The sequence below is a fragment of the Cajanus cajan genome, chromosome 7 (genome assembly GCF_000230855.2).
Source record: "Cajanus cajan strain Asha chromosome 7, NIPB_CcT2T_4, whole genome shotgun sequence".
NCBI classification, from domain to species: domain Eukaryota; kingdom Viridiplantae; phylum Streptophyta; class Magnoliopsida; order Fabales; family Fabaceae; genus Cajanus; species Cajanus cajan.
Genome location: NC_138523.1, coordinates 8,993,763 through 9,010,746, shown reverse-complemented (window position 1 = coordinate 9,010,746; position 16,984 = coordinate 8,993,763). Strand labels below are relative to the sequence as shown.

The window sequence follows — 16,984 nt, the reverse complement described above, 5'->3', positions numbered from 1 at the left end:
GGTGATAAAGACACGACGACTCTAAGGATGATAACATTTGTACCTTTTTTATTAGAAGAATACCTAATAAAGACATATTTAAGAGCTTTGGGATCTAATTTACTACGATTAGGATGATGAGAGTAAACAAAAATAATACATCCAAAGACTCGACTTGGTAGACTCGATATTAGGGGGGAAGAGGGAACAAAAGACAATAGAGACTCTATAGGACTAATGCCATTTAAGATACGGGTGGGTAACCTGTTGATGTGGTATGTGGCAGTTAACACAGCTTCTCCCTAATAATTTTTTGGAACAAACATTTAAAAAAGAAGAGTTTTAGTTACTTCAAGAAGATGACGATTCTTTCCTTCTGCAATCCCATTTTGTTGAGGGGTGTTCACACATGTTAGTTCATGAACAATACCATTGAGACAAAAAATTGAGAAATTCATGATTCACATATTCAGTACCATTATCAAACCTGATTCTTTTGATATTTTTTTCAAATTGATTTTGGACAAGGCGGAAAAAATTAACAAAAAATTAGAAAATATCTGATTTATTTTTCATAAGGTATGTCCACGTGACAGGGGTACAATCATCAATAAAGGTAACGAACCATTTGGCTCTGAAAATAAATTCTACGACAAGTCCTCAAATGTCAGAGTGAATTAAATCAAATGGAGAAGTACTTTTTTTTATTACTAATAAGATAGGATGCACGATGGTGTTTTGACAATTGAAAAATATCACAATTAACAGACTTAACAGACTCCTTAGTAAACAAATGAGGTAATAAAGACTTGATAAGGTTAAATGAAGGATGCCCAAGCCTTATATGATGTAGCCATATTTGGAATTTGCCCACGTCTCAGATGTAGCTTGTTGACTCATGATTTTTGTTTTGTTTTGGTTATCAGATTCTAACAGATACAACCCACTCTGCTCCTTAGTAGTTAAAATCATCTTCCCCGTAACAAGGTCCTGAAAAACACAATGAATCGAGAAAAATGTTACTGAACAATTTAAATATTTTGTGAGCTTTGATAAGATTATTGACTAATTGTGAAACATGTAAAACATCCTTTAATACAATAGATGATTCCAAAATTATATTCCCAAAGCCGCATATGGGTACACCTTGACCATTCGCAACTGTAATAAGTTGTTCTCTATTCCTTTTAATATATGATTTGAAGATCATACGAAAATGTGTCGTATGATCAAGTGCTCCTGAATCAAGAATCCAAATACCTTGAGACGCAGGATCCACAGTATGGAGAGAACTCTTACCTTTCATGGACAAAGTACATGGTCCAGAGGACTTATTTATTGATTCAATCATTGCTTTCAAACGATCTAGTTCCTCTTTGAAAGCTTTCATCTCAAGATTTGATGGTGGTAACGTAATGGACTGATTCGGCGACTGTCTATGACGACAACAATGAGTGGGCTACATTGAAAAAAGAGCAAAACCTATAAAAAAAAAACTCAGATCTACTAGAATCTAAGCCAAATGGGACGTCACCGACCCGTGGAACGTACTTAGGGCCTTGACAATCGGTTCTGTGATAGCGGCGACGAGTGGGTCTCGTCGGAACTAGGCACATGGACTACACGCGCAAACGACAATGGTGGCGCATGGCGACATCTTTCCCAGAGCAATTTCCAGCGTTATGTTTGTTAGAGGAGGGCGCACCTTTCTACCCTATCAATAGTCCCATGACAGTCGCAATGGCCGGACAACAACAATGGTGGTTACTGTTGCAGCGAAAAAGAACTCCCAAGATCGAGAGTTCTAATACTAACTTGGAAAAAGAAAATGATTTTATTATTATCATTCATGCATATTACATTTTTCTTACACCTATTTATAACGATCTAATCTTCCAAAACAAGAAAATAAGGAAAAAAATATTCTCAAAAATAAACTATTATGATATTTTTTCTAATTAAGAAAATTTTCCTCCAATTACAACAATATGTGTGTGCAGGTGGGGGGACGGGGTGCGGGTTGTGTTTGTACAAAAACATATTTAAGCCAAGATGTTTAAAACTTTATTTAGATTTAAAAGCACGTATAAAATTCAATTTATCCATAATATATAAAATATGTTATCCCAAAATTCAAAGTCTAGCAATTATGTAACAACAATAATCGGATAATAGCATTTACATAATACAAATTAACGTAAAAAAATAACACTTTTTTTTTTTTGTTTTCATTATAATGTTATAAGTGTAAAAGCAATACATATACATCCACCTTTCTAACCAATAACAAATTTTTAAAATAGAGAGGAAGAAACACAGATACAAACTTGGACAAAATGAATGAATTGGACCTGTCTATTGTCTAGTGTCTTCATTGCTACAATATGCAAACATTGCAAGAGGCAGCAACAATCTAAAAGGAGAAACTAAACATCACTCTCCATGCAGCGTCACATTCAAACTTAGACACTAACCACGGCTACTTCCATTATATAGGCCGAAAGCAAAACGCTAATGATATGATCCAAACTATGGTATATATACCCAATAAAACCACACTATCCAACAGATAAGATCATTTTAAGATAACTGAGGAAAGCATGCTAGCTAAAGAAGCAGAGGTCACTTGTTGATTTCAAGTCTAGAACAATTCGAATTTCTTTTTCAGCATGTCCTGCTTCCATCTTGGCAACTTGTAAAATGATTCTTTATCCATTCCAAATATAGTGTTGAACTCCTCGTCCGACAGATAAGCCTGGCCAACAAGTGGAGAAAAAGAAAAATGCTTATCAATCTAAAGCATAAAATTAAAGGGGAATAATATACCTGCCCTAAGATTTGAAATGTTGAGAATAAGTAAATAGACCCAAAGTGCGACAATTCATGGGAGGCGCTTGTAATTTGTCCCATTAAAGGGTGTTTGTAATAATTCAAGATTTCAGGAGACATTTCAAACTAAATTAATATAATATTAAATCAGTAGAAAGCAAGACTAACCTCTCTCCGTTTGTTATCTATTCCAGGCACATTATGACCAGATTTAGTCTTTAATTGATCATAACTGAACGTCATTTGACTATCATTTCCCTCCTCTGCATTTTCTTGCTTCGGTTCCAAATCCTCATTGCTACCAGTTGCAGGGGCAAGTTCCTCTATTTCCTTGGCTTCTGTAACTTCTTCAACTTCAGAGAAATCGCTTTTAATTTCTGCAGCAAGAACTAATGATCAGATGCGCACAAAAATGATCGTGCATGCGTTGATCAATTTTGTTTAACACAAAACTGGCATTTTAATTCCATGATTCCTATGAATGGGAAAGAAAAACCTAAAGTTATTAAATGGTATGTGCTGATTCTTCTCTTAAATATCAATAAAGCCAAGGGATTTAAAGATGTTCTGAGAATGTAGTACAACAATGTAGTGCTTAGGTCTCCACTCTTTGTAGTTTACTTGAACGTGGTCAAAGTAATAGTCACCAAAATGAAATCAGGTAATTACTGTATATATTATTATGATTAAAGAATAGCATATAATTAAAATTGAACAAAAAAGATTTACATTAGTTATTCAAAGGAGATGTCCAAAAAAGTAATAGGCTGTTGTAAATATTCAACCCAGCAAACCCATTGTATTCGGTGAATAAACATCACATTTAGATAATAACAACTATGTTTCTTACCAGTAGCGCTAATTTCTGTGACAGGACTACCGATAGACACAGGAGAACCATCAGGAGATTTTTTCTTTTTTTCAGCTGTAAGAACTGTTGAAAGAGCAGCCACTGCTGCTGCTCTTTGAGATCCTTGACCTCTTCCAGATGCCCTAGGAGAAAAAGACTTCGTCCCAGATGATGAACTAAATGCAGAGTTTAATGCGGCTAAAGCTTCTGCCCTTTGTCTTGGTCCTCCTAGGTTTAATCCATTCAATCTATCTTGTGTCTGCAAGAACGCAAAGGGTTAATTGGTCACCGATGATAATGGAATAATAGAAACCGGATTACCAAAGAAATAACCGCAAAGAAGCAATAATGAAGATATTTAATGCAACACAGATGATCAACCTTCACAGTAATTTTCTTTAATGCAACAAACCCACTCGGCCATTAACTTATTCTCTCTGATCCAGAGAAAGGAAATTCTAAAACTAACCAGTATAACTTCCATTTACAAAATATTCTCTATTTGTCATATATTGCATAAATGCCAATATTCTTTTTGGCCAAAAGGTTTACTTTTGGTTTAAAGTTCATTGACTATATAAGTGGAAAATAAAAAGGTACTGAATTATCTATAAGTAACCATACCATACTGGATGCTTTCTCAGAAGACGAGCTAAATGCATTTGATAAAGCAGCCAAAGCTTCTGCTCTTTGTCTTGGTCCCCCTAGACTTGATCCATTCGACTTATCCTGTCACCAGAATCAGAGAAGCGTTGTTAAGAAGTAGAAGAACACAACAAATTAATTAACCCAACAAAGTCAGACATTATATTTCACACTGACAGCATTGCATCAACACAAGCTTACACAACTAGTAACATAATGTTGAGTTTAGAAGGAAAAAAAGACATTGAGAAACATTGTTAGCTGTACTAGTGTGATAAACCATTAAACTAGAAACATAAAATTCTAGATATGAAAAGCTTTGAGGTTGGTTCTTAAGATAGAGCAGATGAGTTAAAGCAAATCATGAGTCACGAATAGAAACAGCGGTCAAGAATTAAATAATTAAGCTTCAATGTTAATTAAAGAGAAAAGGCATTTCCATAAGTAATTCGTAGTTAATATTATTCTAAAACTTTTCTGCATTGCCATATCGGTTGTTGGATCTATGCAAGTAACACATTGCTTATTACAGAGGTTCAGTTTTAAGCGGTTTAATGTTATATTGTTATATATGATACAATAATCTGTAAACTGGATTACTTGGCATGGTTCAACAACATCGGTTTTTCCAAATAATAATTTGGGCCATACCTCCACAGCATGGCCGATCCCAAAGAGCAGTGCAACCTTTTTCTGAAATGAGTTCCCAAGAACCTGCATTGCATACAGAAAATAAAACATAAAAATTAACAAAGTAAAATACCTGTTTCCCAAACAAAAATTTCGAATTACTCCAGCAATTTTGTCTTGTTATGGTGAACTTCAAAAAGTCTCAAAACCACCACATCATTTTGGAAATTCCACAAATATTTGATCTACTTTTACAAAGTAAATACACTAACTTGGCACTGATTCATGCATGGGTTCAGTACTCTGTTACACAGAATTTTGTGAACCCCATTCATGATGACAATAATATAATGGGATTTCTCTAAACTTGTCAGTCAGCCAATAATTATGTTCTGTTCTCACTCTAAAAGGACATGCATAAATTTATGACTTTACAGCTAACGATAAAGAAGAGTGAGAATAATTTTTCAAAGAAAATAGAAGAGACACGAAACCTTATAAGGGACAATTTTATGTTTATAAGTACATACCATAGCTTTTGCATGATCCCACGAAAAGTATGTTGTGAAAAAGCAAGGTTCGTTCCCTTCTGTTACTTTATATAGCGGTACGTGTGGAGATAGTCCCTCCAAAGATGCAGCCATATCAATGTATTTCTGAGGGAAATTTTTGAAGTATGCCTCAAGATTTTCAAGTAGGAGGAAATATAAGAAATAAAGGATATAAAAGGCATAATTTGTTTAGCATGTTTACCTGGCCAATTTCAAATGCATTTTGCTTTTCCTTTGGGTCAACAGACTGACCAATCCAAATAAACACTTCCGCATGTGTGTCAAGTACGAGGATATCCTCCGTCAATAGGTCATCTTGAGAGAAGTTGTAAACCTCTTCAACCTGCAGAGTAAAATATAAAAATATATTTAGAAGACATAGAGAACCACCAGTGGTTACTGCTGACAAAGTTCCTAAATGTAAGGGGGAATTTTGTATAATGATGTTGAAGTCAGAAAACTCACATTGAACTTTCCTGGTGGATCCACAATGACAAAGAACAAACAAAATCAGAAATGGTCAGTATATCAGTAAATAAATATGCAATTGCATAAAAATATTATAATAAGTAACATGACAAGCAATGCTACCTCTATTAAATGATAAAGTGAATAAATGTGGATCTCTGACAACCTCATTAACAACTTTCTTGCTGGTGTAACTTTGTTTTCCTCCTATTGCAAACCAGAAAGCTGAGCTTTCTGTACCTTCTTTGGCATGCTTTAAAGTAACTCCTGGCTGAAAATGGACTATCACATGAGCAAATAATGTATATAGCATAAATACTATTGTTTGGATGAAATAAAAGAGAAATATAATAGAAAAAGTGTATTTCTTGGATGAATAGAAATAGGATGGAAAGAAATTGAGAATTTATATTCAAGGACAAATTTATCCTTTAAAATATTACTTTTTGTACGACTGTTTTTTAAAAAACAACACACATGAACCCAGCAAAGATTATCTTCCGCTCATACCACCCCACCACCATGTCTATTCTTATTTGCTATAGCAAAATTGAGATGAGGCAACTGCACCAAAATAAAGTTACTTGTTTCCGGGCACAGATGAAGAATAAGCCAATAAGGTGCTGTAAAAAAAATTCAGTGCATTGCCAAAATACCACCACACACTGAATGATTCCTCTGTGCTGCATTGCTCTGACTTTGGGCCAACCTTGTCAGTGTTATGCACAAACTTGATTCATCCATCAAAACAGTGAGCTAAACTTCCAATGAAGCTTCGCAACTTCCCTATAGGCACATATTCTATGTCTCTGCCACCACACTATCGAAACAATGAGCATGGGGACCACAGTTCCAAGGTGTCCAATGATGGTAATTGGAAAAGTAATTAAGTATCACCAACAGCATCCACAGAAGGCTTGAAGTATGCTCATAAGCTCTCATTAATTGTCTCTATGAAGAAAACAAGAGAGAAGACAGGATAAGAGTATGCCCTCCATCTGTCTCTTCAGAAATCTCACCTGTCATGGAGAAACTTTTTTTTGTGGTGGACCCTACCTCAAAGAATCTCTCTCCTTCCACCTTTCCATGCACATCCAAACAACTGAAATATGATACTTCTACAATTTTTTATTTTTCTTTTCCATTTCTTCCCTTTCTAATTCTATAACACAAATAAATCATAAGCAAAGAAGTATAACTTAAGTCAAGTCACGTGTAACTTCAAGAGATGCACTTAGGTTTAACCAATAGAATGTATTGCCATACGATATCAAATCAGTTTGAAAGATTTGACCTTGAGGCAATCAATGCTTAGAATTTGGACTTAGAGTCAAACTAACCCATAAAACCGGCTTGTAAAAAAAGAATTACACAAGCTTCCGAACAGTCGTATGTAAATACAAGTTCAAAACTTAATAATAAAAAAAATGCCATAATGTTCTATCTTTTCATGCGTAAATTGAACTTCTTTGTGGAAAGGTAGATCTTTAGCAGTCACCAGACACTCAAATGAGTTAAATTCTATAAAAGTGACAATTCGTTACCCTTTAAATTTTTATAGAAGTGCTTGAAGAATTTAGCAGAAGATCCACAACATGGGACAATATATCTTACCCTTAAAAATTCAGCAACCTTTGCTGCAAGCTGTTGCTGCTCAAAGGAACACTGATTTCCATGCCAAGTGAAAATTGTAGAGCCAGATTGCAGCACAAAACACTCAGTAGAATTCAATGATGATGGCACCTGAATAAGAATAACATACTTATGAAGGAGCAGAAAAAAATATAAGCACTACCAACATACTTCTGTTGGAAAAAAAAAAATGAATACATTCATGGAGACATACTGCATCAACTTGTACTGATTTATTGTTATGAATAGAAGTTCCAGAAATTCGAATAAGTGCAATAGATTCCGCTGTGTATGTCTCATCCGATACACCTTTGTCCTCTATTAGTTTCTTGTATCCAGAGCTCAATCCCCCCTAAAACAGGTATATTAGTTGAAATAGTTTCCTTCGCTAACCTATGCAATATATTATTTTAAACATGTAGTTTTTCTCATCATACCTTAAGGACCACCATTGGTTGGAAAAGAGCAACAAACTGTGGTGGCTCTTTGCCTTCAAATATGCGACCCTGCAAGAAACTACTGTAAATAATACACATTTTCCAAGCAACATCCTCAACTTGACATTGTATTATGATACCTGTACAGGTCTACCCTTTAATGAGGTAGACATTGTATTGGTCAACCGAGTAGCTATTGCCTGGTCCTCCTGAAAAGGAAATTTAACCCAAGGTAAAAAGTATTCAAAAACAAACTTGTTCAATTCTACAAAGTGTCGAAGCAGATAATACAATTTGAATTAAAAGTACTGATGAATGAATAATTATGATATAAATACTAGTTACTGAAATGCAATAATTTGTGGAATTGTGCATAATGGTTTTTGATAAGTAATATTTTCAAGGTGAAATCCTACTACTAATATTGCGGGGGGAATTGCTGAAAAGGAATCCTTTGTAAAAGTATTTTCAGTTTAGTAATGACTAACCACCCACGTGGTTGATTAATAAGTTATTCCATTACCCACTCGTTGAACAAAGTTAATGGTTATTTGTCTAAGGTTTCAGATTCCAAAAAATATCCAATAAGAAAATTAGATAAAATAAATTATGTAAAGAATATATATTATGACATCAATTGTATAGGTATAGATTGCTTGATAATATGGCAGGTACTCTCATACTATTCTAGAAATCATGCTAAATAATAGAGTATAGTTTGACCTCATGTATCTAAAAATTAAGTGCCACCAATAAATAAAGCTAAGATAGTTTGAAGTTCTATCTCCATGAAGATTTATCGTATATCCAGAATGTCAATCACAACCAAAAATTTGAACCAACAGTATGTCAATAAAAAACAATGTTTGCCTATAATTGGAAACTCTAGATCAGTCCCAACAGAGTTCGCACTGAAAAGTGAATGTCAAATAGAAATTACAACGTTCACAAGATACCTTGATCTAAAATCAGAAGGACATAAATTACCTCGTTGCTGTCTTTGCCAAACCAACAGCATAAGAAGTAGTCTTCTTTCCTCTCACCAGAGTGGTATGTGTACAATACAATATAACAATCTCCACTAAAAAACTTACCAATTTCCTCCTTTGGCAACGCAATTTTGGCATTTTCATTAATTCTCCACACCTAAAATTATTAAATAATATTACATGTTCACAGCTGTAAATTTGATCAAATTAAGGAAAGTTTATATAGTAAATTACAAATAATCCCACCTCTATCTTCCCACCTCCTTCTAGCAAAGGTGGAATTTCCTCATTTGCAGGGGTACTTTTTGTCATTCCTTTGACACCCAGACCTTGTTGCTTAAGCAATGCTGACAGTACATCAAATAGTCCACTTGTCAGTATCGCTAGCTACACAAAATGGTAAGTCAAATTACAAGAGAGAACAAATGATGTGTACCAGCAACTTTCCCCCTTCCTTCCTCATTACCGGTACTAGCATTTCCTGATGGCCAAGAATCAAAATTGCACTTAAATGAATGTGTCTCATAACCTTGAATAATCCTGGTTATCCTCGTAGATTTTGGCCTATTTTGGCTTGCAACAAACTCCTGCAGATATTGGTAGAATTAATGAAACAACTTATAACTAACACACGGAGAACTAAGAAGTTCTACAATCACTTTACCTCAACAGCTTGGCAGGCTGCTTTTCGTTCTTCAACTTGTGTTACCCGGCCAACCCAGACAAATATCTCAGCACCGCAGTCCAGTATATAGCATTTGTTGTTTTCCAACAGTGATTTAGATAATTCACCTTCTACGGGCTTAACCTCACCATCAACAATACTGGATGAACAAGTCATATTAAGTTATTCTTCATTTTAGTGTTATCACAATGAAGCATTGTCAATGACCATATACAAAACTATTGTTATGCTAATCAACGGATGATAACATGATCATACCCTCCAAGTCAATAAACTCAAGTGCCCAGACACTATAAAACATAAAATTCATATGAATTTATATAGATAAAACAATTAAAAAAAGTGTATGAAAATAAATATTTAAGTAATGTGATGATAATATTATTTAACCAAAAACAATACTGTCCCAAGTATAATTCAGCAAGCAGCAATGAAAAGACATCTTCGAGCTTCAACCAGAATGAGAAGAATTCAGCCATGATTTGAAACATTGTCAATGACCATATACAAAACTATTGTTATATGCTAATCAACAGATGATATCGTGATCATATCCTCCAGGTCAATAAACTCAAGTGCACACACACATAAACACTATGAAACATAAAATTCATATTAATTTATATAGGTAAAACAATTAAAGAAAAGTATGAAAATAAATATTTAATTAATGTGATGATAATATTATTTAACCAAAAACAATACTGTCCCAAGTATAATTCAGCGAGCAGCAAAGGAAACACATCTTCATGCTTCAACCAGAAAGAGAAGAATTCAGCCATGATTTGAATCATATCAAAATATCCTCATGTCACATAAATACTCAGACATTGAGCACAAAATATATACTTGCACAATCATATATGTTTGCTATCCAAATTGATATATTATATAAAGATTTATAGTATAATATAAGTGACATTGATCAAACAATGACATAGGGCTCTATCAGCGAAATTCTCAATAAATATATCTAGAGCAAGGTCCTTTGGATAGCATCCCTAAAAAATTGACATTTTGCTCCCCTTCTTAGTAAGATTATCTTCCCTCATCCATCTTTTGCATTAGATTTCTACTAGTCTTCTCATACTCACCAAATAAGAGCTTATTCAATCTATTTTAAAATAAAATAATATAGCAATTAATTATAAATAAATTTTTCTAATTGTCTTTGATCTTGCAAATGAGATGATTTACAAATTGTCCTATAGTAGTTGACAATTCATTTGTCTTGATGGTAGAATTTGGTCTTTGTTAAGAAAACAACCAACAGAAGTCTCAAATTATATGACCTTATTGAAACAGGTGCTTCAGGTAAAATGCGGAGTGGGGAAGGGGGCTTGAAGAAATCAACTTACCTATAAAGCTGAGCTGGAATTCTCTCTGGAATAATATCGTCCTCGCTGATTACCTTCTTCCCAATGGGAGCAAAACCACCAAAGAGGACCCAAAACTCACCCGAGTCTGACTCGGTGTCTAACTTGCCATCATCTGCGATGTGGGATAGATTTTATGACATAAAAAACAAATGAATGTGCATCTGAAGAATAAAAATACTAAACTATATAATAGGAAAAATGCCCTTACCAACAATTGCAACATCACATTTCCCTTCATGATATTTTTCTTTCAGAAACTGTATAACTTCCAAAGCCTTGGCTCTTTCCTGAATATTTGAATTTGCGCCATTGAATTGATAAATCTTATCCTGAGTGTCTAGTATGAACACATCATCATGGTTCAATGAAGACCTTGCAAAAGGGACCTGTCAAAGAAAAATGTCAAACTACATGCACACCAAATAAATGAAGTTCATGAATAGAGAACACTATACCTGTTTCAATCTAACAACTCTTTTCCCTTTGCATACATACAAACGTGTTTCAAACTCCTCCTCTTCAGGTGTTTTAAACCCAGATGCAACACCCCCCTCTAATGGTATTATACAAGGTTTAAAGTATGACAAGAACTTGTCGGATTCATGTCCTTGGATTTCCCTGTGCTGCACTGCACGCCCTCCAAGAGCAGCATCAAGTTCAACAGTTTTAATGGCTGCAGTTCCAGCCTCATCCTACAAGTAAAATCACAATGTCAACCAAGATTAATATTTTGTCGAAATGATATCAGTTTAAGGATTTCCAAACAACTGTGAACCATGGAATCCCTGGCCCTTACCAAATAATTCAACACATATAAATACTTCTTAAAAAAGAGACAAGGAAAGGGAAAAAATGCTGAAACTGGATAGACACAATTTTTGAAAAAGCGCAACTCTACAGGTTCAACATTCTACTCACCTCTTCATTCTAAGGGAATGAATATTGTAAAATGAATTAGCAAAGATTGAAGACGGAGAAGGAGAAAAGCAAAGTCCACAAGCTTACCTGACTTGTATCCTTTCCAAGCCAGAAGTGTAAATCATAAAAATAAGAGCCTCCTTTGCCTTGAGTTGTCTGCAGATACACACAAAATGAACACCTAATTTTATTTTAAAGAACGAAAAGGATAACATCCTAAAATTCACACTTAATGAAATTATGCTAAATGATCTGAATAATTATATTTCACAAGAGGAGATATTGTGCTACAATTTTAGGGGGCAAAAATAAGTAATTTACAGCATTGTGGAGAGACTGAAAAAAATATATCAACTATATTCAGCCTTAAAACCAAACAGCAACACCACATATATGAATGCAACAAGGTGATATTGGATATAGCTCATACCTGCAAGATGATGTACGAATCTCCCATGTAGAATTTCCCATATTCAGATTTGGGTAACAGAACTGGCTGAAAATTCTCAATCCTCCATATTTCAGTTCCTCTATAGAATGTCAAGTTTGAAACCTCTCAAAGCAGATAGCATATTCAATATTCAATAGTTAACAAATAACAATATAACATGAGTGTTGGGCATAAAATCCTCCATGTATCTTTACCCAAAACCTTTTTTCAGGTAACTAGTTCATGACATGGAATCAGAGACTCAAAAACCTTGCAGTAAAGAGTTTGATCCTTGTTATGCCCCATTCTCAGAAATAAAAGTTAATTTTACCCACAATGAAGTTTCTTGCCTGTTGGGGCTTGATATATGGAGGATTTGTGCTTTGGAAATATTTGTTTCATGATAGTAAACAAGCCATGCTTATAGCTGAAAATTAGTTACACGTGGTTTGATTATTCTCTCAGCAGTAAACTTTTATTATACTTTTCATCTTTTTCATTAATTATGAAGAAAATTTAAAAAAGAAAATATATTTTCTTTATTTTTTATAAATCACACCCTTTACTAAAAGGATACATCCTTTGACCCACTCCCTGGAATGCAGGATCCAAAATTTTTGCCGAGCTAGACATGGCTAAAAGTTCCTCCTAATGGTTCCTTTCCTTTTCAGCAGACACAATGTCTGGAAATGTAATCCACTGCATGAGGAAAAAAAGGTTAAGAAAAAAAATCAAGAGAAAATCATTCATCACTATGCAGGTAAAGAAGTTGCATATTATTAGACTACAATATTGTGCATGAGTGCATGAGTGCATGATTAGAGCTTATAAGTATCAAATGAAGTGTAAAGAACAGCAGCAGCAACAAGCCTTCATTTCCCAAAACATTAAATTTTTTTCCATATCTTTCATCTATAAAACAGGACCCAGACTTAATGATTTCATGTCTGCTTTTGGAGAGTCAATCATAGAAAGCTTATATTTCCAACAGGTACTAAATAAAGGATAAAGAACAACTTTGATTCATTATGTTGATAAAGGACCTTAAAGAAAAACATATCCCCCCCTCCAAAAAGAAAAAAAAAATACAATCAATTAGCAAAACAAAGAGATTAGATATTTTATATAGTCCTAAACAGATTATATTATATTATATTATATTATATATATATAAAGGTTAAGATGAAAAACTAAAATAAATTCCCTTTGGATTTTCAGTCAACCAAGTAGTCTTAATTGATTATAACTGAGCACACTGGACAATGCAGTTTTGTTTTTCCTTGGTGAATTAGCTATTTTCCAGAAGAAAGCAAAACTAACAATATATATAAAGACCAGAAGCATCACTTTTATAATGTAAACAATTTTCTAGCAATGTTAATATATTACTCAGGAAGCACATGTTTTTAAGTGCTATTCAATTACATCATTTTAAATTTTGCATGCTAAGTTACTAACACAATTCCAAGGTTTAGCCAGTCATTCTATTCAGTGGTATGAGATCTCTTATCAATTTTCTAAAGCAATATTCAAGATGTAACAACTTAAAATCTTTTGAAGTAATATTTAGCAGATAAAAATAACTCATTGATATGTCTGAATCAAGCATCCATATTGAGGCAGTTAGAAGCAATATATTTCATCAGCCTACGGATTTCATCATATCCTTAACATTTTCCAAAGCCTTTCTCCTCTTGTCAACAACCTTTGCTTATACTCCTTAGTTTCAACCCACTGTAACAAATCCCATTTTAACCAATAATATCCTTCAAATACCAATAAATTAAATTGTCATGTTCTCTCTCTTTTCCCCCCTCCTTTTGCTACATTTATCAATTAGTTAGCATGTGCAATTTAATATGCAAGAGAATACTCTCAGCCCTTCACAGTTGCATTATTTTCACTTTATATTCAGAATTTCAGATGATTGTCTCCCAGCTACATCTTTGACCAACGAAGCAAATCTCAACAAGTTCCGTGTTACCAGAACAACCTATTTATACCATGCATGTCCCAAACTTCTTTGTACTCTAATTAGGCAAATAAACCGAGAGCAGCATTACCAGCTTAACGTATTATTGCTGCAAACTGCAGGACTTCATCAAATAATTGCTCTTCTACAGCTTGCTCCACCATAAATAAAATTTGTCTCAAATCAAAGTCATAAACAGCCAACTCAGGAAAGCTTTCCAATATTTTTCCCAAATCGTAGAACCTATCTAAGATTACCTTTATGGCTGAGCACTTAAATTACTGTGGAATTTGAGCATTAACTTGGGTCGGAGCAGGCAAGTATCGAACACCAATTGTAAAATAATATATATAAATAAAAATTAATATATATATATATATATATATGAAGGATTTTAAATTTTGAAACTCCAATTACATCTTCGACTTGAATTCTAAGATCTATCAGAACCGTTCATCTAATGTTCATTCAACCGTTGCATTTTCCTCCTCGAATTAAAAGCAAACAGAAAAACACGCCAATTGATCAAACGTTCGAATGAAAAAAAAAAAAAAAAAATCAAAACAAACAAACTCAAACGTGAGAACACCCAAAAAAGAAAGCACAAAAAAATAACGAAAACGACGAAAAATCAAAACCGATGCCAAACCGAAAATCGAAAACAACACAACACGTCGGAGACGCAAACGGAACTCAATAGAATTACAAAACAAAGAGAACAAAATTCGAATCCATAACACAACACTGTCGACGAAAATGAGCAAAGATCAGCGATTACATATATCGTTAGCAAAGGAACGTGTAATTGAATTGACCAAAGCGTAATTCAATTGACGTATACCTGAGATCTCAACGGCGATGATGAGTTTCAGAGAGAGAGAGAGAGAGAGAGAGAGAAGAAAAAAAGGAACACAGTTGGAAAAGGAAGTGAATTATTGCTGTTTCTGTGCGTAGTCTTTCTCTCTCCAACTTTTGAGGCTTTTGAGATTTGCAATTCAGAGAGAAAGAGAAGGAAATTGCAGGGAAAGAAAAAAGGGCGTGTCGTGTGTGGATGAATTATGACAACGATGATGGTGGAAAAAGGGCGGTGAGGTGAACGCTATGCGAAAGAAAGAAAAAAATTATTAAATAAATAGACCAATAATCTAATAACGGATATAGAGAGAGAGAGAGAGAGAAGGCTTATTGTTATTGTTGTTATTTGTTAAGACAAAATTAAGGCAATGGTCCGTTCACAGTGCCACCGCCCATGTTTCTTGCCTTTCTCTTTGGTGTTATGTAATAATAAATTAATTGTTTTCTATGTTTTTCTTTTCTCTTTCTCCTTTCATTTCCGTTACTACCAACGTTTGCTCGGTTTGCTTTTTCTATTGCGCCTTAATTTTGTAATGGATAAAAACTAACCCCACATCTCCTAAATTCGGAGAGTATGGTAGAAGAAAGAGGAAAGGAAAAAAACTAAAATAAAAGATAAGAAATAAATTAGATGTACGAATATAATATTCCATTTATAGTTAATAAAAAAAACAATATTGTATTAACATTTTTTCAATATAAAATTATCAAATCCTTGGACATAAGTATTTTGAGATGAATCTCATTCACCATACCAACCAACATATAAGTACACCACTCTAATCTAATTACTTGAAATCGGCTTACAATGTGTTTGATAAAACTAGTTTAAAGACTAATTGAAAACTTATAAGTTATTAGTTATGAATTAAAAAGTTAGAAACTTATAAGTTAGTTAACTAAATCGAAAGTTTTTGATAATCTTAGTTGATAAGCATCTTGATATATGTAAAAGGATATAAAATAATTTTTGTGTGTTTGGCAAGCAGTTGAGAAGATTATAAGCTTATTTGACTAACTCATAAGCTCTTTTAACCAAAATAAGTTTATTTGGTAGGTGAATTTATTTTAGGAACTTATAGTTTATTCATAAACTACCAGAAGTAACTTATAACTTATAAGTTCTTAGGTTTTTTTTTCCTCCTTCCTTTTTTTCATCATCATTAATTTACTTGAAATCATTTTTTACTATTTTTAGTTTAGAAATCATTTTGTCTACTCTTTCACTTTCCTTATTTAAAAAAATATATGTCATTTTATATTAATCAGCGAATGTTACCAAACACTTTCAATTCAACCAGTTAGTATATAAACATCCAAGTTTTTAGCTCAGCTTATACTTGTAAGCTTTCGACTAGCTTATAAGGTTTCATCTAGCTTATAAGCTAATATTTTCAAAGACACCTTTTGTAATGAGAATGGAAGAATAACATGATAGGAAAAATAGTTTCTAAATTAAAAAGATAAAACAAATTTCAAGTAAATTAATCAAGAGAATAAAGAGAAGAAAAAAACTAAGGGCTCATAAGTTTTAAGTTACTTCAATTAGCTTATGAAATAAGCATAAGCTCCTAAAATAAGCTCGCATAAAATTTTGTACCAAATAAAATTATTTTGGTCAAACTAACTTATAAGTCAGTTAACGGTGAAGATGAAATAAACATATTAAAGGAGTTGAATGTGTGTATAGATTTCTTAATGCTTTTCACAATTGAATAGTTACAAGTTATTAAAA

At 33.5% G+C, this 16,984-nt stretch overlaps 1 protein-coding gene across 1 annotated transcript; it reads right to left on the bottom strand.

The window, feature by feature from the left end:
* Positions 1–2,171: 2,171 nt before the first annotated feature.
* LOC109810963 (villin-3) lies at positions 2,172–15,547 on the bottom strand. The gene is made up of 24 exons (XM_083060569.1): positions 15,236–15,547; positions 13,000–13,121; positions 12,423–12,522; positions 12,080–12,148; positions 11,530–11,766; positions 11,283–11,460; positions 11,054–11,186; positions 9,675–9,834; positions 9,447–9,597; positions 9,257–9,357; positions 9,009–9,167; positions 8,162–8,230; positions 8,022–8,090; positions 7,799–7,936; positions 7,567–7,695; positions 6,076–6,223; positions 5,950–5,960; positions 5,687–5,827; positions 5,464–5,589; positions 4,955–5,017; positions 4,283–4,387; positions 3,659–3,917; positions 2,977–3,185; positions 2,172–2,734 (listed from the first exon to the last, which is right to left on the bottom strand). The coding sequence occupies exons 2-24, from the start codon at positions 13,053–13,055 to the stop codon at positions 2,621–2,623; spliced, it is 2,925 nt and encodes a 974-aa protein (XP_082916695.1). The 5' UTR covers positions 13,056–13,121; positions 15,236–15,547; the 3' UTR covers positions 2,172–2,620.
* Positions 15,548–16,984: the final 1,437 nt, after the last annotated feature.